This window comes from Cornus florida, unplaced genomic scaffold (assembly GCF_030987335.1).
Source record: "Cornus florida cultivar Cherokee Brave unplaced genomic scaffold, ASM3098733v1 CherokeeBrave_3.0.0_Hap2_Chr01, whole genome shotgun sequence".
In the NCBI taxonomy this organism is placed as follows: Eukaryota; Viridiplantae; Streptophyta; class Magnoliopsida; order Cornales; family Cornaceae; genus Cornus; species Cornus florida.
Genome location: NW_026775571.1, coordinates 27281448 through 27307273, shown reverse-complemented (window position 1 = coordinate 27307273; position 25826 = coordinate 27281448). Strand labels below are relative to the sequence as shown.

Genomic DNA, 25826 nt, shown 5'->3' with positions numbered 1-25826 from the left:
ATCATAGAAGAAGAATTAGGCCAAAAATTAGGACACATTATGGGAAAATAAAACTTCCATGATTGTTGATGTTCCTCACCTGGTCGTAAGGTGGTTTGGTACTCTGGTGTAGGCTTCATGGGCTTTTAATTGGGCCTGGTTCTTTTTCAGTTCTTTTGGTTTCTTGGCCTTTCTTTTTTTTGTCCATTGAGCCCTGGGGTGTGGCCCATGTATGTTATCTTCCTTACCCAAGAAAAAAATAAAAAAAATAAAAAAATGCAAATGTACACAAGTGCATGACTGTGCATCAAAAGATTCATGTCCCACATGAATAACTATTATATTAATTAATTACTGTAATTAATTTAATTTTTATATTATTTCAGAATAAAAAAAGTTCATACTAGACAGTAGGCTTGATCAAATATCCATACTCTCCAATCAAGCTTTCGTTCCTTCTTATCCATTTTACGTGTTGCTGAATCACACTTCCCAACGTTCCTCTTCGAACGGTGGCGGACGATGATTTTCAGGCGGGTTTCCCAGCAGAAGAAGCTTTGGAACTCCGGCCGGGGATGGCGGTGGCACTCTTGTTCCTCTTCAACTCCGCCGCACACGGCGGCGGTTTATCAGTTAAAACCTCCACTTCTAGGGTTCCGTAATCAATCATCGGCATCGTTTTCCTCAACCTATAAGCATAACGACGTGAGTATCTTTAGTGTTATCGTCATTAATTAAGCTCAATTTGTTGATTAATATTCGTTTCTGACTGCTGATATACGAAACTATATGTTATGCATTCAGAGATGTAGTTGACAATGTATGATGTTTGTGTGTTGTGCGTGTGTTTGTGTGGGTGAGTTCAAGAAAAATGAGTGACTCAGAGCTCTAGCTTGGTGTATTGAGAATTTGGTGCTTACTGTAGAGTTGAAAGCGATTCCATACTATTATTCCTTACTGTTACCCTTTATTAAATGGGAAAGTATTACTGAAAAAACTTTCAATTTGATGACTGATGTACAGAGTCTTGCCAAGGTAGAAAAACTGTAGTCACCAAAAAGTGGTAGAGAAAACTAAACATTTTCTACAACTATTTGGTTTCAAGTATTGGTTGAAATACATGGCATTAACTACCCTTTGATGTTTAAAAAAAATAAAAAAAATCCCTCTAATGTTTGCCTAGAAAGAAAACTTTTTGTGTGAGATTTTCCTATTAGGCTATTACCTATTTATTGAATGGGTTCAAATTTTGTTATTACTTTTTCTTCATTTTGTTCTTTTCATTATCCATATTCTGCTCTGATATTTGGCGATGCTTTTGCCTGGTCAACTTCCACTCAACTGGGCTCTTGCCAGTCGGATGGTTAAACGGTTGATTGGGTTCCTTTTGTGTTATGTGTGATAGTCATGCATTGAGCAATCCAATTAACGTTAGTGAACTTACATACAAATGTCTCTGAAAGCTTTCAACATGGACTGGTGAAATGCCTTAATTTGCCATTAATCTTATTTTTATCCTTTGTTCACTTGGTTTTCCTGGTTCAAGTTTCCATATGGTACGATGATACGCTGCTTTTCAAGCCATGCTTCAGTCAATCTTCCAGTTGGAAAGATAATTGACGTGCCTTTGGCACAAACTGGTGAAGGTATAGCTGAATGTGAACTGCTCAAATGGTTTGTGCAAGAGGTGAGTGAGTTTTCCTTGTTTAGCATTTGAATTCCTTATTCTATTTTCCTGTGGTATAGCCTGCTATAAAGTCTTAGGTTGAATTTGTGTGTTCTTTTGGCTAAATTATAGGGTTTTTTTTTCTTCCTAAACTGTGGATGCGTTGTTTTCTAATTTCAAATTTGAAATGTTGTTTATCTTCCTTGTAGTTTGCCTTTCCAGATTTTTCACTTATTTAACTCTATGTTTCTATTGTTTTCTCCTTTCGTGCTAATTTTTTGCCTTTAAAACATGAAGCCTGATTGGTGTTGAGATACAATTTTCTCCATTTTTTATGTTTTGGAAGAAATCTTGCCTTGAAACATGACGAAGAGTCGAAGTTGAACTTTCTTTAGAAACTCATGCATTGGTTTGCGTTTAAGCTATTACATTTGACATTATCATCTTCTCTTATAAAAAAACTGTAAGAATACTTGTATCATGATCTAGCTATTTGCTACACACTCCATCCTAAACATATGTGTGACTTAACTCCAATCGGCCTAGCTCTCTTCCCTCCTCCCCTGGCTTGTTGCACTCGCTTTCGTCTGAAACTTCTCACACTCACTATTGCAGCTTGGAGCTTGTTGTTACAAATGAGACTTCTACATATATATAGACATCCTCCTTCCTAATGGATGGCTAAGATGCATCATGCATTACAATCAATGGTTAAGATCTAGTTTCCAAAACTATCCACCTAAGGATCTATAGATTTATCAATCTACCAATTTCTACCTTTGAAAAAAAATTGCAAAAATAAGCAAATTTTTTTATCAGAGAGTATATATATATTTTTCCTTGGCAAGATACTCACACAACCATTTGCTCATGTGAGGACTTGAACCCTCATATTCCACTTTGAGAGGTATAGGAGATACCACTAGCCTACAACCCTTGGTGGTATCAAATATTTATAATTGAACCATACTTGCTTTTATGCATCGGTAATATCCTGGTTGAATTGTTTATTTGTTCTTCAATTGTTAGTCTATGAGGCTACGAGTCCATCAGCTTGGCATTGTTGCCTGACCTTCTCAGCTTAACCTTTTTAGTTCTCAGATCAATGTGCTAATCTGATTATGGCTCGATAACTTTCACTAAAAAGCCCTCCTTTTTATGCTTACAAACATACAGATATACACTTCTTATGACCCAAAGCATGATGTTTTTATTGTTTTGATGAATCAACAGACGTTAATGTCTATAATGTATTCTGGCAGGGGGATCAAGTTGAAGAATTTCAACCACTTTGTGAGGTTCAGAGTGACAAAGCAACCATAGAAATAACAAGTCGTTACGAAGGAAAAGTTTCTCAAATTCTACATGTTCCTGGTGACATTGTAAAGGTAAGCAGCAAATAATACTTCTCTAATAGTGATTTGTTGTTTGGTCATTCAACATTTAGATTAGGAAATGGGCATGGGAGATGATGAAGGATAAAGCAGCTGGAAACCTGATCCTAGAAACAAATACTATGTTGAAGCAGATAATCAGTTTGGTGGTGTTAAAGATCTTGCAAGCTACACCAAACGACTAGAAAATTGATATAGGTTGCTGGTTTCCTTGATTTTTATTTTTATTTTTTATTATTATTTTTTTTAAGTATACAGGTAGAAAATTGATATAGGTTGCAGGTTTCCTTGATTATTTTTTATTTTTATTTATTTTCTATTATTATTTTTTAAAGTAAAGTATACAGCGGAGGCATGTGGGTGTGAGTACCAACTAAGAAAAAAAAAGTAAAGTATAGAGGTTTCCTTGATATTTTAAGGTAACTTCCCACGGATTTCGCCGGTGGTAACTTGGGAACCGGGTATTCATCCTAACGCTGATGGTTTCCATTTGAATTATTTTCCCCTTTATATCTGGCTTCTAGAGGTATGGTATCATAATAAAAAGGATACAAGTTTGGAGACTTTTCTTGGGTTCTTATGTTGCATTTTCGTCATCTTATTCATGTCGAGGTTTTTAACATATTATATTAGGTACAGGTGTTCAGTCCTTCTGTGCGTAACTATTAAGTTAAAAAAATCCTTTATCTTTCCATCTTGTAGCAACTTTCAAATTTACCAAAATTGCAGGAAAAAATCATCTATCTTTCCATCTTAAAACAAGTTTTAAATTTTCCAAAATTGTAGGTTGAAGAAACTCTTCTGAAGATATTTGTTAATGAATCTCCAGTTCCAACGGAGATTTATGGTAGTTTGGATAATAAGTCGTTGGGTTCTGAGATATGTGACTCAAGCAGTCAAACAAATCCAGTGCCAAATAAAACTAACAATCTTGGAGTTCTATCCACACCTGCCGTTCGGAATCTTGCAAAGGAATACAACATAAATATAAGTGATGTCTGCGGAACCGGTAAAGATGGAAGGATACTAAGAGAAGACGTCCTCAAATATGCTGTCCACAAAGGAATCATGAAAGAAACATCTGCCTCCTTAAGTGCTACATCTGTAGAACAGTTGCTGGGAGGAGAAGAAGAATATTCAAATGCATCTGCTGCAGAGGGATGGCATTATGAAGATAAAACTGTCCAACTGAGGTAATATAGGATATAATCTGAACCAGGATAAATTTGAATTTAACCCTTTCCTGGGTTGCTGTTTCACGTTAGAAATGTCTATAGGATACATAAAATGGTGGATGGTCATATTGTTCTTTATTCTGATTGATTGTACTATGGAAAGTATTACCCAAAAAACTGAAGCTATTATCCATTGAGCAATGATGTTGCTCAGCTTTTGCCCCCAAGCAGATGGCTTGTGTAACGTGACTTCTGGGTGATGGTATAATGAGTGTTCAATTAAGATCATTTCATGCAGGTCTGAGATCGTGAGACCTATGATTGTATATGAAAAGAACAGATGGCATTCTAGTAGTATTTCTTACTGAGAAAAAATAGGACTTGAATACTTGATAGTACCATTTGCGCCTAAAGGATTAAGGGCTTTGATGTTAGCATATCCGATCTACACTTATAAGAGAAGAAGACGAGGGGTGGGAGTTGAATATTTCATGTATACTAAATACGGAATAACAAACTTTAACCATTTACTTTTTTTAAAGTATTGCAATTAATTGAAATTCAATTATCAATCGAGAAGCATTTAAAAATAGGTAGAGGGAAAAAATATATATAAACAAATTCATCCACACACATGCATAACGATTTTTATATAACCCCAACATTCCCTAGTTACCAATTTAATTATCAATAAAGAAGCATTTTAAAATAGGTAGAGGGAAAAAAGATAAAACAAAAAATCATCCACACACATGAATAACGGTTTTTACATGGAAAACTCCAGGAAGATCAAATCAACTATCAGAAGAAAGTTTTCAACTAGGTTACTAGATTCTAACCCAAAAATTCTCTAGTTACCTCTGCCCTGACCCAGACTCATGCAATCCACTCTGATAGCTGTTACTGCTCATCAACTAATTCGCTACTCATGCGATCGTTGAACACGTGCTTTGATCTCTGATGGGTATTCGTGTCCAATTAATTGGTTGTCAGTTGTGTGTGATTGATTGTGGTGTTGAAGTCCTTGAAGCTCTAGGATTAATAAGTCTCAATACAATGAACACTCACATCTATATGAGTGATGAATTAAACAAAGATCTAGCAAAGTGATTGCTAGAAGGCACTCTATACCTCAAAAAGATGTATGATGCTCTAATATAGGCTCTATATGCTTGATGTGTGCTTGCATAGTTTTTCTGAAAGCATAGGATCTTATTTATGTACCTTGGTGGCTGAAAAAGTTAAGGTTAATAGAGTTTGAATCAAATGTGGAAACTGCCCTCCTGCAAATTTCGCTCGATCGGAATTACTCCAGTGGGTTTTGCTTGATCCTTCGATTGATTGAAATTCTCTATCCTAGTTCAGTTAGGATTTGACTTTCCAAAATAGATTAATGCATTCTTCAATATAACTTTGAAGATCAAAACATGCAATTTGAAAACCCTAACATGGTTAATAAAATATATGATTGCATATGAACCCAATTTGGTTAGTGGAACTTACCCTTTTGCCCTTTTTGAATCTTTAAATTCTCCACTTTGCCCTCAGACAGAGGTACTTCAGAGCTATCTTTTCAAACCATAAACAGAAGGTAGAATAAAACACACTGACTCCATTTGGTACGAAATTGCCAACCAACGTCCTATTAACCTAACAACACCTTTAAAAGTCATTTAAGGACATGAATGTCCTATAACATAGGAGCTAGTTAAAAGCTGTAACTTCGGGTAAAACTATTTCAAGTCAGCTAAACTACCCTTACAAGTGAGATGTGGTTGTCCATATTTACGTATAGTTGTCTTGTTGAATTTTGAAGTAGCTTGTCAGCTGTAAACTTTTTGTTATTTTTGTTTACTCTCAGTCTCAGAACTTCTTATAGAATGTTATATAGCATGCTATTTGAATTTTGTGATGCTAGGAAATTATGTCGGGAATGATAAGTAAATTAACTGTGCCCTTCAATCACAGGGGATTCCAGCGCACAATGGTTAAATCAATGACCCTGGCTGCTAAAATTCCTCATTTTTATTATGTAGAAGAGATAAATTGTGACACACTTGTGGAGCTTAAAGCATCTTTTCAGAGCGAGAATTCTGATCCAGATGTCAAGTACACTTTCCTTCCAATCTTGATAAAGTCACTTTCAGTGGCACTGAGCAAATATCCATTGCTAAATAGTTGCTTCAATGAGGAGTTGCACGAGGTCACCCTTAAAGGTTTGCAGAAATTTAATCCTGATTTTCCCATTTTTGTATTTACTCTATGTTTCTATGTTTATAATAAGCACAACAGATTCTGTAAACGAAATCGAAATTTTACTCATTGAATGCTTATCAAAGATCAGAATATTGACTGACTTTATAAATTACAAAATGTGTGCTAAAGAAATTACTACAATTCTGTAGCAGTGAGTACATGATGTATTTGCTTCTCTCTAGTTTGGGGTTGTGGTTTTTGCTCCTTTTCCCCCCCTTCTAATTTGCAGTAAGCCAGTAACAAAGATCATGACATATCTCTGTATGATTTTTTTACCTTTTTTTTTTTGGGGAGGGAATTTATTTTGATGTTAATTGCTCTTGTAACCTGAAGCAGTTTAAATTGCTATTGTAGATAAACAATCAAATGTGCTTATTCTTTGCTATTAGTCTTGCACAGTGTTTTATCTTATGATGAGTTGGGTGGTGTTTTTTTAAAAATTGAATTGGAAAATTTCAATGTGAGTTTCTTATCAAAGAATGTTTTATACATGCTCAATTGTGTCTGAAAAGTAACATGACTTCAGCTTTTTATCCTGTCTGCATGCTCAGAGAACTGTAGAATTTTGAAACTTAGACATTGTTATTCTGATTTGGTGTGATGTTGGAGCAACCTGTTAATCAGCGTTGAAAATATTTTACTTGAGAAGGAAGCATTTCAGTTCAAATATGCTGTGTAATGCTTGCATATTCAACTTATGCTGGTGCAGATAATCCTTTTTTTTCACTATAATTTTTTTTTCATAGTTTCGGGACTTCGAAGTTTCTTACTCATGTTGCTTTTCTGCTGTAGTTTCCTCTCAATATATGTGCGAATTGTGCCCTGTAATCTCTTCTAGATTTAATCTAAAGGGTGACTTGCCATTGTCACTGATGCATTTGTTATATAAAGCTAGGTAGGCCTCTTCTTTAAGTTCTTGCTTCAATGTTATTCTATGGTCTAGTAATAAGAATTTTGGTCTTGATTGGAACTTCCTAGATGCATGGTTGAGGACCTGAGGTACAAGGCTTTTAACCCAAAGATTAGGAACTGAGTCATGCAACTCATCACGTATGTTGCTCTCCCGCTTGGAGCGCGAATCAATGCATTAATTATTGAGAGCAGATTCATTATGAATCCGCAAATTGTATGTTGCTAGTCTGCGCTTTGTGTTGTTGAGATCATGGAGAATTTGTTTACGCTGAGAATCAGTTAAGTAGAAGCAGAAGCTGATTCACTGGTGGCTTCCTTTTGTTTGTTTTGTACTTAGTCTCTCATCATCTATGGTGGCCAGCTTTGCATATAATTCCTAGGGTTTTAGGGGATTTTGCAATTACACTATGTTCTAGTTGTGCAATTTGGTTCTAGCAACTAAGGTGTTGGGTGATTTGAAGGTGACTATATATACACCGTGAGGGGTTAAATGCTTTACTATAGAGGTTCTACTGTACACTCCAAATTCTCCAACGAAGCGTATGACTATACAGAGGTTGAAAGAGAAGACCTCTGCTGATTTGCATCTCTCTCATCTCAGAGCCCACAAAACTTCTGTGTATTTATCATCTTTATTCACATATTACCTATTCTTTTAATAATACTGTCATCTTGACCCTTATCTTGTGCTTCGGTATTTATTATCCTTCATCAATCATCATCCTTAAAACGTAAGTGTATTTGCTCTATCGTTTCAGTTCTTTATATTTTAAAATTTACTTTAATGCAACTTAATTACATACTATTATGTCCTTGTAGTAACGAAAATATATCTATTTAATTTATAGAATTGCTTATTTATGTGTTATTTATTGGAAGACGTGTATCTGTCTACAAACACTCGGAAGGCATTCTCACTCTTAGAAAATCTTAAACATAGCCATTCTAATGCTCTCGCATCTGCTTTTGTTCCTGCTCATGCTGAATGTGACTTAGATTAGGGAAGAAATTCTAAGACGAATGATCCCAAAATAGTGCAGCTTCATGCATAATGGATTCATCAAAATCATAATCAAAACACAATGGATTCATCTTGAATACATTATAAATGCCTAATCAGTGATTCAATTTCCATGGGATGTCCAGACGTGTCTGCATAATACTTGCTGTGGTCAATTTAGAAGCGTTTGGAATTCTAGGTGTCAATTATAGATGTAAACTGGAGATTGTGTTTATCAATGTATGCTGCTGTAATCTCTTAAAAAATCAAATTACAATATATATCTTCTTTTTTTCTAAATATAAATTATGGACCCAAATTTTATTTATTATTGCAGGCTCCCATAATATCGGAATAGCCATGGCTACTCCATCTGGTCTAGTTGTACCAAATATAAAGAAGGTTCAGTCACTTTCCTTCTTGGAGGTTAGTTCTGTGTTTCTTTTAATTGCTAAAACACTTCCATCTGTACTTCCATCATCTTTTTATTGAGTTGCAAAAATGTAATAGAGTTACTTTGCTGCCTTTCTTTGTTGTGTTGTTTTGAGAGGAAAAAATGTACTATAAGATCAAATAACATTTTCTTTTCTTCTGCCTTCTTTTTTCAGTTTAGCAGTTAACTCCCAAATTAATGCAACCAGCGCATATAATTTCAATGCTTGAGTGGCTGGGTCTAGGGTGAATTCAAAAACTACATAACAAATATAAGTCTATGGTAGTTATACATGTATAATAAACACGAATAAATATTTTTGCAAACTCGTTTTGGATCCGTTTAGTAACCTAAGTATTTTCTTAAAATTGAGCTCTTGCTCTAACACTTGGGTGTGTGGTTTTTTTTTTTCCTTCCTAAATGATGGAAAATTTTATAAGTATTCAATAGTACAATACAAGAGAGGATAGCATCCTCAGAAGCTCAAAGTCCAAAAGGACCAGAAGCTCTACTAAAGCAAGGACATGCCCTTGCTACACACAAAGACATGAAAAAAACTAAATGATATCCTGGAGGCATACGCCCAGAATATCCATTACATCCCATATAATGCTCCCAAGTAACACCAGTGGACTTCTATTTGTAGCTTGATGCAACCTGCCATTCCTTTCATTCCATAAGTAGTACAATGTTGCAGTAAAAACCATTTTCAGCAATTTATTTCTAACACTCTTTGTCCCTAGCTGATGAACCAGCTGATTAACCAATTCCAAAACTGAATTTGTTCTGCCCAAATCCCATTTCAACAAGTCCTTTAGACTATTCCACACCTCTGAAGTATACCTACACTGCCAAAACAAATGATCCAGGCTCTCCACTTGGTTAGAGCAGAGACTGCAAACTGAAGCCAGATAAATTCCTCTTGTCTGCAAATTTGTATTAGTCAACATAGCATCCTGGAGTACTAAGACAGTGTGAACTGACCATCTAGGTCTTCCCCCATTCCAGCATAAATCCACCCAAGGCACAGCAGGTCTGGCCTTCCTACATGCTTCCCAAGCAGCTTTGAATGAGAAAGGTTTATTATTCCATAACTTGACATCTGAGCCCCCATGAATTTTGAACCTTGTAATGAACTGTAGGACTTCTTGAGAATCTTCATGAAACCCAGCACCATCCCAGCTGTTTCCACCAATATAATGGCTCAGCAAAATAGCTTTGTCAGTGCTAAAACCTCTAAGAACCCTGTAAGTGAATCTTTGAGACAGAAACTGACCATCACATCAAGGATCAAGAAAAAATTTAATTGAGTTCCCATCCCCAATTTTGAATCTGCAACACTGCTTGACAGTATCTCTCACTGCTATAATACTCTTCCATATGGTGGAATGAGAATCCTTACTACCACATGCCAAAAGGAAGAATTCCTAGCATAACATCTTTGAAACCAAACCACCCAAATCCTTGGACAGCAAGAAGTCCCAAGCAAGAGCACACTTTGCGGCTCTATCAATGTCAAGAACTCTTCTGATACCAAAACCACCTTCATCTTTTGGAGAAGCTAATCTCTTCCAGCCAAGACCATGGTGCTTCCTGGTATGCTCCTTTTGTCAGCAAATGAAATTCCTCATCCTTCTCTCAATAACATTAATCACAGAAGCAGGAATAGTATACACAGAAGACCAGTAGTGAACTAATGGAATAACCGCAGCTCTGACCAACTCAATCTTCCCAGCCAATGATAACTTTAGCCCAGACCAAGTAGTAGTAGTAGTAGTAATCACTTTGTCAATTTGAGGTCTACAATCACCTTTCTTCAGCCTTCTATCAGATATGGGAAGCCCAAGGTAAGTAAAAGGAAGTTTGCCAATCTTGCACCCCAATGTTCTCACTATAGTCTACTGTCTCCTCACAGTCCTCATTAAGAATATCTCAGACTTAGCCCTTCTAACACTCAGGCCTGAAACCTCCTCAAAATCTTTCATAATTCTTTTGAGAGTTATTACAGAGCCCATATTTGCTCTCACCACCACCAAGAGATCATCAGCAAAAAACTGGTGAGAAATAGGAGCAGCAGCTCTTCTGGCAGCATCAGATAAAACTAATTGCCCATTGTTTACAGCTGAATCAAACATCCCTGAATTGGGCCTGAAAGGTAATTTGTTACCAAGGTAAAGAGTAAAGGAGACAAAGGGCATCCCTGTCTCAACCCTCTGCTTGGTTGGAAGAATCCATAAGGACTACCATTAATCAAAATGGAGAACCAAACTGTAGTTATACACTCTTTAATCCAAGTGATCCATTTAGAACCAAAACCATAGAGCTGTAGAATTTGGAAAAGGAGCTGCCACTGAACTGAGTCATAGGCTTTCCTGATGTCTACTTTCCAGGCAATGGTTGGCTTGGCATGCTGAGCACCAAAACCTCTCAATAACTCATCAGCAAGGATGATATTATCTTGAATTTTCCTCCCTTTAATAAAAGCATTCTGTTCAAAACCAACCATCTTCTTAAGCACTGAACTCAATCTTGTAGCCAATAATTTTGTAAACTACATTACACAGAGATAGGCCTGAATTCCCCCTCCTTTGTAGCCTCTTTCTTCTTTGGAATGAGAGTTATGAAAGTACTATTTTTTTTTTTTGACAAGTGAGAGTTATGAAAGTACTATTAAGACCCTTACTCATGTCTGGATTCTCACAGAAATGAATTATTGCATCAGTGACATCTTCCCCAACAATGCCCCAATATTGTTGAAAAAATCTAGATGTGAATCCATTAGGGCCAGGTGCTCAATCTGCTCCCATACCAAAAACTGTTTGTTTGACCTCCAACCTGGTTATTGGAACATCTAAACCTGCAGCATCCTCCATACTCGGGAGAACAGTGTTCTCTTGATATAATTTGCAGAAGCAGGGGGGTACTGTCAACTGTGTGGCGTTATTGGAAGAGAATAGCTTCTCAAAATGCTTGACAAACATGTCTTGAATACCTGAAGGATTACTGATGAACTCACCATTCTCATCCTCAAGAACAGTGACATTGCTGGTGGCTCTGTGGTTCCTTATCTTGTCGAAGAAAAATTTTGAGCACCTATCCTGATCCTTAATCCATCTGACTCTAGCCTTCTCGGACAATGAGACTGACTCAAATGGAACTCTCTAGAACTCCTTTCTGTGAGGAAGCGCCAGAAGAGGTTTCACCTGACTCTAGCCTTCTGGGCCAATAAGACTGACTCATTTGAGACAGCTGATTCAAAATCTCTTCTGGCGCTTCCTCACAGAAAGGAGTTCTGGAGAGTTCCATTTGACAGTCCTCAAGAGCTTTCCTAGAAGAGCAGACAACTTCAAATATAGAACCAAACTTCATCATGTTCCAATCCTTTACAGCTTTTTTGGTAAGTTTAAGCTTCTGTAATAGTCTCTGAATGGGATTTCCCCTCGCCCTACTCTTCCAGACATCAGAAATGATTTGAGACACAGCAGGCTGAGTATTCCACGCCTGAAGAAATCTAAAAGGCTTGGGACCCGAAGCAACATTTAGAAATCCTTGAACACACAATCCCCAAGTGATGAAGATGCTCTGTTCTTCTCTAAGAAACATAATTTTGTCAATGTACTGCTATGTAAAATTGATGAAATCGTTCTACATTAACGGAATCATTTTAAACAACTTGATTCAGTTTCCAATGACTCAGTTCATGGCAGACATTTCTACTCTTTAAAATTGGCCCCTAGATTTTGGCTGCAACTCAGACAAAGATTTAATGTGAAACCTGATGTTACATGCTTGTTTTTTTTTTTTGCGCTAATTTTGGTTATCTTAACTCTTGAAGGTCAGTCCAAGCTGTCTGATAACATGCAATTTCAGTAGTTAATGAAATAATTTAAGGATGCGACAGAATCTTTACCAAAAATCAAGATTTTAACATTTTCTATGTCCCTTTCTCACCTAGCTATAAATAAAAATATAGTTGCTTTTATTTCAACTTTTTGGGTTAGGAATGAAAATATTACAAGCTAGACCCTGCTACTATAACAATCGAACACTTTCTGTTCTTTAATTGATTTGAGAGTAATATTTTAAACTCGTTCCTTTGAATCACTTTCTAAATAGGTTACATTACTTGATTTGCTATTTTGACATGGGAATTTAATATGTGGTTCTGGAAGTGGGGAGTAGATTGATACAATCCTACATTTTTATTTTCTTTTTCTGCTGTGGTGAACACCAAGTATTGATAAATTCTTAATCTATGTACTTTATGGGCTTCTTTTGTCCCCCCTCCCTCTTTCTTTGAATGTCAATTTTTATGTCTAGTGATGCAGTTATCTAATATCTGCTTTTCATGTCCTTAGATAACGAAGGAATTATCACGGTTACAACAATTGGCTCTCGCTAACAAACTAAGCCCTGAAGATATATCTGGTGGAACTATAACTTTAAGCAATATTGGAGCTATTGGTGGAAAGTTTGGTTCCCCACTCCTCAACATCCCTGAAGTTTCTATCATTGCAATTGGCCGAATTCAGAAAGTTCCTCAATTTGCGAATGATGGAAATGTGTATCCTGCGTCAGTCATGAGTGTAAGTATGCCAACACTACACTTTTTCCTAACAAAAATTGTCATAACACTTTTTCCTGAAGTGTGCGACTGTAAACCAAGACATTTGTTGCGACCTTCTTGCAATGAAAAGGAGTGCATTTGAAACAACATGAAGATCTCAAAACAAAAATGGCCAACATTTATTGGTGATCCCATCTGTTCAGGGTGCACAGAGGGGTAAATAGCCTAAATCATCTGAAATTAGTTCAGATGAGCTAGTAACTTAGAATGAGAGGAAAGTGGTGGTAATAACCCTATTAACTGTAATAATGAAAAAGTGAATTCATTGTTTTTGTAATTGTCATGTGTTTCCTAGCAGGTAATGGGCTTTTGGGTTAACAGATGAATTATGTCCATGTCTAAGTTTTGATATGGTTTCTTCATCTCAGGTAAATATAGGTGCTGATCATAGAGTTCTGGACGGGGCAACTGTTGCAAGGTTTTGCAATGAGTGGAAACTATTTATCGAAAAACCAGAGCTGCTCATGCTACATATGAAGTGACCGGTCTTCCGCGTGACTGGCAGCGAGATGTTTGTTTTCAGCCTATGTAATTCCTCTTTGCAGCTCCTTCCCTTTTCCTTTACTATTTCCTTACATTGAGCTGAGGTAAAAAGATCAATCTCAGGGAAGCACAATTCAGTGTCAGCAGGATTCGACTGAGAGAGCGAACCATTTGGGTTCATATACAAACCAAATCGGAAAGAAATAGATGCACGTGTGAATCTCTGATGGTGAACATTGATATGCACTTGTGAATCTGTGGGAGTCTGGGGGTAGTCACACACCTGCTAACTCAACTCACTTACTCAAACTCAGAATGTCATAAGTAGTGATCAAATACTGATTTGATGATAATTATTAGCTGAAATCGACACAACCTATGGCATGCTACGAGTGCCTTGCTAACACTGCTCTTGGCCGGAATACTCGGCTTGTTGGTGACATTCTGTTAGAAATAAAATCTTTCAGGTTCTGCTCATCTTGATTGTATTACCCAGTTTATGAATTGTCTGCCTGTTTATCGTTTATATATCTAACAAAAAGCGTCTAGTAGATTATAGAATAGGTTACATGGTAGTTTTATTTTATTTTATTTTATGGTGTCTAGGGTTTCAGGACCATGATTAATTTCGACAGATTCACGGAGTCACCTTCAATCTCTTTTGCCCATGCATTGAGCAAGTACAGGATATAGTCGAACCGCATGGGATGGTTGCTCCAATGTTCTTCATACAGGTTGGTTAAATCATTGGCTTAGAAGTTGGCAATTAACTGGATATGTGCTTGACCTTTGAAAAAATGTGTTCGTGATGCCTGAACCTTGGAAAATTTCTTGCTTGGGCTGGTCATTTTCAATTTTAGAGTGCTCAAAGAACACCTGTTTGTTTCTCAGGAAAGAAGATTTTTAATAATGAGCTGGCACTTGCGTTTTAACTATCACATCCTCAACTCGTAGTTCTGATCCCATCAAACATGCATGTATACACAAGAAAAATGATACATAGATTTATCATTATATTGATGTTTATTTGTTTATTTATTTGTCCAAGAGCTGCATACACCCTGGGCACATAATAGCTATTATTGATCAATTATTCTGTAGAACAAACAAGTTCAAGAGGATGAAAAATTTCGGATGAAATCGTAGATGTGTGTGTTGATTTCATCAGGCTTTTCCTCGTGGACAAAATGTGCTGCGCATTCCATTACAATTACATCCTGCAAAAAGGGCACATTCTTCTTGAACTGACCGTTGTGTATGTATTCCTTGGTGCCTAGGGAATTATAAGTCAGGTCAAGCTCACCCACGATAAACATAACTGGTACTTTGATCTGAGCCCCAGTCAATGGTCCAGTTAGTTCCCAGTTTCTGCAATTAAGAGAGACTGTATTATACTTCTTGCCGACGCACGAACACACACACACACACACACACTTACAAACAAAAAAATATATATATAGAGAGAGATATAGACAGAAATAAGTTTGATGAACCATGTTAGTCACACTTAAAAGGCCAATCAAAATGACTGGGGTCACTTTGAATGCATTGAAGTGGGATTCAAGTGAGCCAACCATTTCAGCTGGCCGTCTTTCTATCATACACCACTAGGAATTTGGATCCCTCCCTTGTGGAGGGGATTCTATGCCCTGATGTTGTGGTACATGTAGATTGATAGTGTAACAATCTTATATCGTAATGTAACATATACATAAAAAAGTTATAAAAAAGTCGTTGCACTTGCATAAGCAACGTGAGTTGTTGCATGGTGCACAGGACACAACACAAGATGAGGAGCCACGGGAGAGGATTTAGGTTTTTTAAGCAAGAAACTCATACATCCATTTGTTCATTCGGAGACTTCTCTCACCTTCCATTTTAGAAAGTAGAATAGATACCACTAGAAATCTGGATCCCTCCCTATGGAGGGGATTCTATGCCCTAATGCTTGGTATATGTAAATTGTTAGTGTAACAATCTATGTCGTAGTGCAATAGATAGAGTGTTTGGCACATGAGAGGATCTAGGTTTTACCACTAGACTACATTCCTTCTTTTCATAATACAGATATTAGTAAACTCATATGCAATAAAATTAGGCATACATAAATTTAACATACAGAGTATAAATATTAAATCAAATCAACAAAGGGTAACCCCTCAAATTGAAATTTAATTCAAATAACAGTAGATTAATGTTCTCATAGTCAGATGTTTTCACACACACACACACAGTACATATATACACACACAGCAGAGAGAGAACCTGAAATCTGCAAATGTAGTAATCTCCATAGACAGCACAAAAGGTCTCAATGGGCTTCCTCTTAGGGTTCCTAGGAGTGAAAGCAATGCTCATATTCACCAAACCCTTGACTCTTTCAGGTCTATACAAACAAAGGTGCCAAGCTATGACTGCACCCCAATCATGGCCCACCACAAACACCTGCTTCTCATCGGCTGCCATGGCGTCGAGGAGGGCCAGCACGTCGCCCACCACTTGGAGGGTGGTGTAGCCGGTGGCGGAAGTGGTGGCGCTGGTGGTGTCGCCATAGCCGCGGAGGTCTGGAGCCACAGCCCGGTAGCCGTGGGCCGCCATGTAGAGGATCTGGTGTCTCCATGTGTACCAGAGTTCAGGGAAGCCATGGAGGAATAGGACCACTGGGCCTTGGCCCACTTCTGCTACGTGCATGTTTATGCCATTCACGCTCACTGTCTTGTACTGTATTCCCTCCATCCCTCTCTCTCTACTTTCTCTCTCTACTATAATAAGTTGAATGACTGAATGTGAAGTGGGAAGTGTGCTTGCTTGGGTTGGTTGGTTGCTTGAAGCTTTTATAGTGCACAGAAAAATTATTAAATGGTGGTGTAACAAGCTCTCAAAACAATTAAATATGTCAATTTCATTCATTATTATAATAATAATAATAATAATTTTTTAATTTTATTACATGAGACATGTAATTCGTCAGAACTCACTATTTGTTTGGAAGTAAAATATTTTTTTATTTTTTTATGTTAATTTAGTTGTCGTAAAGTATTTATGAACAAAAAAAATATTAAAATTTAACAAAAATAATTTATTTATAAATTTTCGAAAAGTTATTTTACATGTCCCGCTCGATGAACTCGACTTCAACCTTGATTTAGACCTTTGCCAAACACCAATAAAGTAAAAATAAAAAATATTTTACCTGAAAAAGAAAATATTTAAAAACAATATTTAGGTCCGATTCTCAAAAATAAAAAATGTTAAAACTTATCACAAACTGTCACGCAATCAAATATGTCAATTTTTTTTTTTTTTTTTTATTACATAAGACTTGTAATGACATGATTCCATTTCAAAAAGCATCCTTCTAAAATAAATAATACTAAATTTATCACAAACTGTCCCATAATCAAATGAGTTTGTTCTATTCATTTTTTATTTATTTATTTTTTTTAATGATTCCCTGAGATTGCGTGAGACGATTAATTGGCCAAAACCACTTGAATGGTTACGTTTTCAAAACAATTTACTTGTAAAACAATGAATCCTAAACTTAGCACAAACTTGAGACTTGTAATTCACCACTTGAATGAGTAAGTTTTTAAAAGAACGCTAAACTTATTATTTCTTTTCCCCTCTTTTATTATTATTTTATTTATAGTTTTCTTTTTTCTTTAAAATGACTATGAGATTCACACAAGAGGCAAAGAACAAGCAAGTATTTCTACACATCTCATAATTAAAATTTTTCTTTTTATATCCTTGTATTCATTAATTCTTTTCCTCTTTTTATTTTTAGCCCAAATTTGACTTCTAGATAATAAGTAATCCAATATATAAAATATTTTGTTTTTAGCTTTTTATATTATTATTGTTATTTTTAATTTTTTTTATTTTGTTGGGAAATTCAATCATCAATTTATAAACTATATGTATAAGAGTGTACAGTATTGGGCTAGGCATATGCGTTACCCAGCCCATTGTTTTATATGACAATGAACGATTTAGAGTTCTCTACATTTTTATAGTGTTCCCAGTGACACTCTGGAAATGTATATACAACCTCTACAATAACCTTTTTCTTTATTCTTTTATTTATTTATTTCCTATAAATTTGACACTTGTAAATATTATAAGCATTCATTGTAAGGTCCTTGGCCTATAAAGAAGTGGTAACTATGGTGGCACAAGCAGGGGTGTAAGTTGGGCACGACCTAATTCAGTCCCAACTCAATTTAGTCCCAATTCAAATTCAATCCGAAGTCGAGTTGGGTTGGACCATGTCATCCTAGATATGGACTTTCAAGTAACCCAAATCCAAATTTTTTGGGACTGGACGGGTTGATCTATTCAACTCGTTTATTATTAGTATTATTATTTTTAAATATGCAAATTACATCATTGTTCGAAAATATAATTTATTTATTTTTTTTTTTTTACGGCCGTTGGTATTATAACTTAATTATTCAATTATTAATTTTTGTATGCTTGTAATTCTAATTTTATGTCATTAATACAACAAAAATAAAACTTATCTTATTTTAATTTTATTTTTTCAAACAAATATGCGAAAATTTTTGGTTTCCAAATCAAATTTTTTTCCAGAAAAATTTAGTTTTCAATTCATTGATACTGCCATTTTTTCTCTTTGAATTTCTTTAGCATTGCAAAGACATCTATATATCATGTGAACTTTTATGCGGAACACAAAAGAATTAAAATTTTGTTTTAGAATTGTACAGGAGTTAAAATGGTTCTCGGATGAACGAAAAAAAAAAATGGTTCTCTGATCATTTTCATTCACGCTATAATTTGTAAAATATATATCAAAAACTAAAAGGCAACAAGATGCAGCCTCTTAGAAGCCAGGAATGCCATACATTCCCAGGACCTCTTTGGCTTTGTAATAAATTTAATTTGGATTTAAAAAAAAAAAAAAAAAAAAAAAAACAAATTTGAAAGTTAAAAAATAATAATAATAATAATTTGGGTTTTCGGTTGGGCTTGGTTACCCAAACCCAACTCGATTTGAGCCCAATTTGTGAATTTCAAAGTCCAAATTTCAAAATTTTTGGGTTGGGCAAAGTAGGTCCGCCCAAGTTACACCCGTAGACACAAGAGTGATCAAAACTCTCTCTCAACTCTCACTAGCAAATGGCATGGATAAGAAGTTTGTTTTCTCGGCCTACATTTTCAGTTTTTATGGCACACAAACAATAGTTTATTTCTCAGGAGAGATGATAAAGGAAAATAGAAACAAAATTAAATCATCGAACTTGCTAATAAAAGAGATCAATGGGCACTAAACATGCAATTCTATCATGCAGACTGCAGAGTGTAAAAACATGATGTGCAAGTTAAGCATTATGTGACCCACATTATAATCACCAAGTCCACATCTACTTTGCATCTCCTTCTGGATTAGCACATTATAGACAAGAAGCATTTGATTCTAACCAAAAGGCGAAGAAAGTTATAAGTGATAAAGACAAGCCAACACAAATACATATTACCATTATACACAAACATTAATAATATTAATGTCACTTGCAAGAACTTGTCCAAGAATCGCGCACGCCCCTCACACATAATAGCTACGCATAAAAACACACACACAGTATGTACTCTTTAGGACAAACAAGTTCAACAGGCTGAAAATTTCTGGATGAAATCATAGATGTGTTTGCTGGTCTCTTCAGGCTTGGTCCATTCCCATGTAACACTCCAAGAATCGCACACGCCCCTCACACATAATAGCTACACATAAACAAACACACAGTAACGTAGTGTCTAGGAAAATTTGCGGATGAAATCATAGATGTGTTTGTTGATCTCTTCAGGCTTTTCTTCTTGGATAAAATGTCCCACCCCTTCCATTACAACTACATCCTGCAAAAAGGGAACATCTTTCTTGAACTGACCTTTGTGTATATAGTCCTTAGTGCCTGGGGAATTATAGGTCAGGTCAAGGTCACCCACGATAAACATCACTGGTACTTTTACTTGAGCCCCAGTCCATGGTGCATTTAGTTCCCAGTTTCTGCGACAAAGAAAAACAATAATGTATCATGCTTAAACTCAAATAGTGGTTGTCATTATTGTAGTTTCTGATTTTATGGAATATTACATGGGAATGGACCAAGAACCAAAAAATTGACCTTATTGATGTCAATTTGGGGCGTTCGGATCATCTGTTGTAGTGGTGATGTATTTCAATACGTTCGGATCATCTGCTGCAGTGGTGCTGTAATTTGTCGAACACATTAATTATGTTTTTCAGCAAATTTACTTCTACCTTTTGACATGTTTATTCCGTTTCAGCACAATAATTCTATTTTTTAACAGATTAAATCTGGCTGAAATAGGTAGATTTAACTTGTTGGAAACATGTTTAATCGTGTTGAAAAATCCTACAGCATGATGCTTTACACAACAGAGGATCCGAGCTCCAATTAGGGATAGTGCCTTATCCAGGCCAAAGCCTATCCACATTCTCATTTCAAACAATCAACCACCATTGTTCTGCTTAGTAAGTTGAGAGCATTCTTAATTCCCTCCCCTCCCTCACACACACACAAAGACTGCATAATATAAATGAAGATAAGTTTGACAAACTACATCAAAAGAAATCAGATATCTTAAATATTTAATAAAAATTTACTATATTGATGGACATTTTTTTTTTCCTTTTCTTTAGGCAAGTAATAAAAATAATAAGAATACAACAAAATCAGCCAGTAAACAATACTGAATTTTGCAATTTTTTCAAGCAAAGAATGGTGATGGAATATATATATATATATATAGATATATATCATCATGATTGCGCTATCACTACACTCACATGAAATAAAAGTTAATTTGGAAGCTAATAACTTACAGGTCCAAAGCTCTGTAGTAATTCACTCCTCCAGTGAAGCCACTCTTTTCATATTTGGTAGCATAATAATCAACATCTTCTTCTGACAACCAAGAGGGCAAGACAATTGGACCATCAGATGAACCTCCAAACCCTTTACCCTTAGGTATATAAAGCGGGCCCGGATTGCGGTATGTCAGAAAATTCTCCAGAACTCTTTTTGTACCAATCTGGGCAAATTCTGCTCCTATTTCTCCTGGTTCCTGAAACATTATTAATTAACTAATTAAACAATCTATGTTTCAGATGGACTGTTAAGTCATTCACACCGAATGACACACCCCATGATATTGTCCATGACAGGACTCGAACACTCAACCTTACCTTTGGAGAGAAGAGATCGTACCATCTCGCTAATGTCCATTGATTTATGTCATTCACAGATTTTCTTTTTCTTGTTTCGGAAGGTTATGTCATTCAAAGTTTGGTCACCAGATATTTAGAGATATATCATGCTAGGTAATACATAAGAACAGTTGAATTATACCTTGATTTCATAAATCTATAAAGTATGGTACAAGTTGTGAGAAGACTCCATCAACCAAACAAAGCATTAAAATGGAAGGAATTCAAGTAAACCCGTGCCCAGATCGATATTCTACTACTACGATTACAAGATCCTGATTAAAAAAAATAATAATAAAAATGCTTGATTTGAGTTTAATCTCCAATACATATCATGTTCACTCATATTCGGATTCAATTTGGATCCATGATGGATCTTTTTATCCATACTTGATATATTTTGAAATTTAGGTTAAAAATATATATATATATATATTTTTTTAAATTCGAAGTCAAACATTAAATCGAAATCCCTTTTTAACGAATTTTGGTCTTATGAAATTGATTAAATACTAAATTTTCCACTTGGCAATCTTAGACAACTCGTTGAATAGATCATATTAGAATCCCGAAAAATAATTGATTGAATGCATAAAAGCAGCAACAAAATAAGATGAGAATTAGGTAAATAAGATGAGAATTAGGTGCATAGGACAATCCATGCCATGTGACTAAAATTGAATTATTTGATTTGGTACATGGTAATGTAGAAGATAGCGACAATACACAATCAAATTATATTAAAAAAGCAGTTCCATAGTTGCAGAAATAATTTATTCATACTTCACTAAGATCCTTATTTCTGCAAAATTACCAAATGACTACAAGTTTCATGATTTCCAACAATTCAAACTTAAATAATTAATTTAAAAAAAAAAACGTAAAATATGTGCACATATATCAATATTTTTAATATATAATGTCCAACAAAATTTTTGCCAGTAGAAGATGAAAAACAGGTATTTATATTAATGATTATCAAGTCAATTGATAACAAAAACTGATCTACAAATTTATTTATATCTATATATATATATATATATATATATATATAAATAAATGGAAAAATTACATATAAATGGAGTTAAAGTTTCATATTTACTTAGAGGCTGAGTCAAAGTTCCATATTTCTCTAAAATGGATTGCTGAGGTGGCACATGATTTTTTACTGTTTAGAAATTGTGGTGCCTAAAATACCCTTCCGCGAAGGTACTACTTTTTCTTGAAAGGTACTACTTTTTTGAACTGAAGGTACTACTTTTTGGCGTCCAGGTACCATATTTTTTAAACACCCGCGAAGGTACTACTTTTTCTCCGAAGGTACTACTTTTTTGAACTGAAGGTACTACTTTTTTGTTAGGGAAGGGCATTTTAGGCACCATAATTTTCTAAACAGTAAAAAATTATGTGCCACCTCAGCAATCCATTTTAGAGAAATATGAAACTTTGACTCCATTTATATGTAATTATCCCTAAATAAATTTATAGATCAGTTTTTGTTATCAATTGACTCGATAATATATTACTAGTATATGCATGAGAATATGAGATAGAAAGAGAACCTGAAATCTGCAGATGTAGTAGTCATTGCCATAGAAGGCACGCAAGGACTCAATGGGCTTTCTCTTGGGGCTTCTAGGTGTGAACACAACACTCATATTCACCAATGCCTTCACTCTGTCAGGTCTGTACAAACACAGACACCAAGCTATGATTGCACCCCAATCATGGCCCACCACAAACACCTGGCTCTGGTCGGGTGCCTCGGCGTCCAGGAGGGCAATGAGATCCCCGACGATTTGTAGGGTGGTGTAGCTGGCGGCGGAGGTGGTGGTGTCCCCGGTGGTGTCGCCATGGCCGCGGAGGTCCGGAGCCACTGCCCGGTAACCGTGGGCCGCCATGTAGAGGATCTGGTGTCTCCATGTGTACCAGAGTTCAGGGAAGCCATGGAGGAACAGGACCACTGGGCCTTGGCCCATTTCTGCTACGTGCATGTTTATGCCATTCACACTCACTGTCTTGTGCTGTATTCCCTCCATCTCTCTCTCTCTCTCTCTCTCTCTTATTATAAACTCTCTCTCTTTACCAGAATTGAGAGAGAACTGTGAAATGTGAACTGGGAAGTTATAGGAGTCTGGTTGGTTCTATGGAAAAGGAAAGAAAAAGATGAGAAGGTTAAGTGGTGAAAAGGAGAAGCATAAGAATTGATTACTTGGGAGGTATTTCTAAAAGATGGGCATATACCCTACAAATTTTTCGGAAATCAAGTGGTGCATATAAAAAGAGGAAAAAGCAAAGATAAAGAAATCGAAGAGTTGTCACTTGCAGATTACACGACCTAGATTATCAAGCCAATTTTATGTGATTTTGTTTTAAATTTGAGAAAATGGAATGGGAATTGGAATCTGAGCCTTTGACAGCAAGCACAGCATGTCTTCAATGAGGAAGAAAAAAAGCGGTGAGGAGGGAAGATAGGAAGTAAAATTTCTTTTGTTGGATTTACATAGAGGCAAGGAGGAAAAGGATAATAAGAAAATTTATTTCTTTAGTTATTTTGGAACCTGTTTGGACTGTCAAAAGGTTAGACGAACAGGCTTATATATTTCTTCAGAATAATTTCGACGAATCTATTTTGACTTGAAAAGAACATAGTTTGATAGGAAACATCCTAAGGGACTGAATTTTAAGTGCGGAAGTTTTTAAGTGGTAATTAAAACTTAAATATTTTTTGATAATTTTTTAATTTTCAGCATTTAGCATACCATTTTGAGTGACATTCAAATTGCATAATAAAAAATACTTAATTTAATAAGTGATTAATCCGTGCAAATTAAGCGCAACTTAACAGCTAAAGTAGGGCACATTTTGTCCGAATTCAATCAATTAGGTTAGGGATTTGTGTTTTCCCAATTGTGAATATTTTAAAATTTTTGTCAGAAGTTTAAACGGATTCGAATTGCTTGTTTTTTTTTTTTTTTTTGGGCATTAGTAGTTTTTAGCAATTAGTTTTCTTATTTATTTTTGTAGAATTTTTGGAGAAAACTTGATTTTGAGCGGTTTTCTTATACTGGTAGTTTCCCTATATTCTTAGGGTTTCTTATGCTGTTGGAGTACTTATTTATAAATATTTTTTGAACTCTCTAGATTCAAAGTTACATTACTTTGTGGATTCAAAGTAACCCTTGGTTCTTTTGAACGGTTTCTCAGGAAGAGAGTAGGGAAGACAATTGTGAATATTATAGAAGTTTTTAAATACTATTATCCTAAATTATATAAATACAATAAATTATTACTATCTTAAATTAAAATCTTTCTTTCCTCATCACCTAATGAACGATAAATTGTGAGTTTATTCTCTTCTCTTTTATCCAACCGAACAAAAATAATTAATGACACAATCTATCTATTTTCTAGGGATGTCTCATCCATCATATCTTCTCTTCCTTCCATCTAAGGATTCTTTCCTACCGAACGAAGCATAAGGAGGGACATAAATAGAATGAAAATAAAAAAATATTTACCATCCAAAAAATAGTTTCAAAATTCACAAAACCGAAAATTACAAGATAGTTCTCCGAAAATAAAAGGGTCTGTTTAGTTTGTCACTCAGAATTTTTTTTTTTTTTTTTTATGTTTTCAGAGAACTAAGAATCAGAAAACTTTACAAAACTTTTCTTGGTTTAATTTTCTAAATTATTTCCGAAAACTCATTTATAAAAAAGCTTATTTTCGGATAATTTTCTTTTATATTTATCTAAAATTAATTTTATATTTTGAGAACTGTTTTAAGAATTACAAACCAAGCAGACTTAATTTTTTTTTTGTTGACTTAATTTTTAAAGACCCAATTTCTTTTTCTTTTTGACCGAGTTTTTAAAAAACTAATTCCCGGAAACTAGTAACAAAACAAATTTTTGTACAAATTTCTGAATTTCCTCGGTCCCTCAATCCTATGTAACTAGTAGTCCTCTGTACCACATGAGTGGTCTCTCTTTCTTTTTGTGACATCCCAAATTAATTACTTGATTCAACATAAATGCTATCCTTCTATAATTATCTTCAAATTTTTAAAAAATTCTCAACTTGATAATATACATATTTAAACTTAAATCAAAACTTACAATTTTTTTTAAAATTTTTTATTTTTTGAAAATAATTTTAAAAACAATACATTAATTGCATGCCGAGCTATGCTACCAGAAAAAGGATAATTTATATGTAATCAAGGAGTAAATGATAATATGAACAGTAAAGTTAAGATAATGAGAAGAAAATAATTAAATTAGCCATTGGTTTATTATGTGAGCAAATAGAACAAAATTTTTAATTTATTTAATAAGAAAGTAATCACGCACAGTTTTGCCTACACCAATGCTTAAACCCTCCCCTCATTTTGAAAAATAGGAAAATTATAAAATTTTCTATGCTTTGGTAAGTAGAGCAGAAAGTGCCCACTATATTCCAGCGGAAAGTGAGGTCAATAGATGTTTCAAACGTAGCGGTGGAAAGTGAGGTGTATAGATATTTCAAATGTAATGGTGGAGCATTGCCTTCTTTTGGATTTACTAACATCATGTGTATCGCGTGACTAGAAATGGCTAGATTGATAAGGAACATAATGTCCCATTTAGAATAATAACAAAGCT

General features: G+C 35.2%; 3 protein-coding genes across 9 annotated transcripts; 1 reads left to right on the top strand and 2 right to left on the bottom strand.

Moving 5' to 3' along the window:
- The first annotated feature begins 381 nt into the window (after window positions 1-381).
- On the top strand, window positions 382-16324 carry LOC132293999 (lipoamide acyltransferase component of branched-chain alpha-keto acid dehydrogenase complex, mitochondrial). 6 transcript variants are annotated; one of them, XR_009477954.1, is made up of 10 exons: window positions 382-684; window positions 1526-1666; window positions 2908-3033; window positions 3826-4232; window positions 6183-6430; window positions 8720-8808; window positions 13174-13401; window positions 13811-14392; window positions 14532-14659; window positions 16310-16324. XR_009477954.1 is itself a non-coding variant. In XM_059791726.1 (9 exons), exons 1-8 carry the CDS (start codon window positions 502-504, stop codon window positions 13922-13924), a joined length of 1536 nt encoding a protein of 511 aa, XP_059647709.1. In that variant the 5' UTR covers window positions 382-501; the 3' UTR covers window positions 13925-13970; window positions 14532-14972. The 6 variants fall into 6 exon arrangements, 2 of the variants coding, with proteins under 2 accessions (XP_059647709.1, XP_059647689.1); XR_009477955.1 differs by lacking the exon at window positions 16310-16324 and having other exon boundaries at window positions 13811-13970; window positions 14049-14392; window positions 14532-14972; XR_009477953.1 differs by lacking the exon at window positions 16310-16324 and adding an exon at window positions 14817-14972.
- Window positions 14906-16712, bottom strand: LOC132294035 (uncharacterized). Its single transcript, XM_059791758.1, has 2 exons — window positions 16191-16712; window positions 14906-15293 (listed from the first exon to the last, which is right to left on the bottom strand). Exons 1-2 carry the CDS (start codon window positions 16659-16661, stop codon window positions 15225-15227), a joined length of 540 nt encoding a protein of 179 aa, XP_059647741.1. The 5' UTR covers window positions 16662-16712; the 3' UTR covers window positions 14906-15224.
- A 2677-nt stretch (window positions 16713-19389) lies between these two features.
- LOC132294022 (uncharacterized) lies at window positions 19390-23427 on the bottom strand. 2 transcript variants are annotated; one of them, XM_059791748.1, is made up of 4 exons: window positions 22743-23427; window positions 20797-21038; window positions 20075-20160; window positions 19820-19956 (listed from the first exon to the last, which is right to left on the bottom strand). In XM_059791748.1, exons 1-3 carry the CDS (start codon window positions 23217-23219, stop codon window positions 20085-20087), a joined length of 795 nt encoding a protein of 264 aa, XP_059647731.1. In that variant the 5' UTR covers window positions 23220-23427; the 3' UTR covers window positions 19820-19956; window positions 20075-20084. The 2 variants fall into 2 exon arrangements, with proteins under 2 accessions (XP_059647722.1, XP_059647731.1); XM_059791739.1 differs by lacking the exon at window positions 20075-20160 and having other exon boundaries at window positions 19390-19956; window positions 22743-23409.
- Between the last annotated feature and the right edge of the window lie 2399 nt (window positions 23428-25826).